This window comes from Sinocyclocheilus rhinocerous, unplaced genomic scaffold (genome assembly GCF_001515625.1).
Source record: "Sinocyclocheilus rhinocerous isolate Xijiao unplaced genomic scaffold, SAMN03320098_v1.1 scaffold9453, whole genome shotgun sequence".
Taxonomy (NCBI): Eukaryota; Metazoa; Chordata; class Actinopteri; order Cypriniformes; family Cyprinidae; genus Sinocyclocheilus; species Sinocyclocheilus rhinocerous.
In genome coordinates this window covers 21,424-21,984 of record NW_015652412.1, presented here as the reverse complement: position 1 = coordinate 21,984, position 561 = coordinate 21,424, and the positions used below count along the sequence as shown (strand labels likewise).

At 36.9% G+C, this 561-nt stretch overlaps 1 protein-coding gene across 1 annotated transcript in view; it reads right to left on the bottom strand.

The window, feature by feature from the left end:
- The window catches only part of LOC107714906 (thymidylate synthase-like), a gene marked incomplete at its 5' end in the record, with an annotated part of 6,271 nt that overhangs the window by 3,083 nt on the left and 2,627 nt on the right, over window positions 1-561 (bottom strand). Inside the window, one exon of the mRNA XM_016520902.1 lies at window positions 501-561. This exon is cut by the window's right edge and continues 75 nt beyond it. Coding sequence (XP_016376388.1) covers window positions 501-561 — 61 coding nt within the window. The remainder of the gene's footprint in view (window positions 1-500) is intronic.

Sequence of the window (561 nt, the reverse complement as noted above, 5' to 3'; positions counted from 1 at the left end):
AAAAATTAACTTAAATGATTTTAGCAAATGGCTGCAATATAACAAAGAGTGAAAAATATAAGGGGGTCTAATCAGAGGTAAAAAACTATATAAATACTGTTCAGTTTCTTGCACAGATCGATCGTTTCGTGTCTTTACAGATAAGTGTATCGTCACGAGCCGCAGGGTTTAATTTGGTTTTGTTTGTGTATGTTTTTTTTGACTCTCAAAGCCGTGATTCCCATTCACTTCCATTATATGACTGACAGACTGCAACGGTTTGAGTTAAAAATCTTCGTTTGTGTTCTACTGAAGAAACAAAGTCACCTACATCTTGGATGCCCTGGAGGTAAGCAGATAAACATCACATTTCATTTTTGGGTGAACTATCCCTTTAAGGTCTAATAAACAAGTCTGGATTACTTGTTTTTACTGTCAATTGCAGCATTCTGCTGTTAATTATTTCTGTATAACTGCACCATACTGTATGATTAAAGCATCAGATTGTGAAATGTGTTCACCTTGAGTCCGGTGATGTGGGCAATCATGTAGGTCAGCAGTGCGTAGCTGGCGATGTTGAAA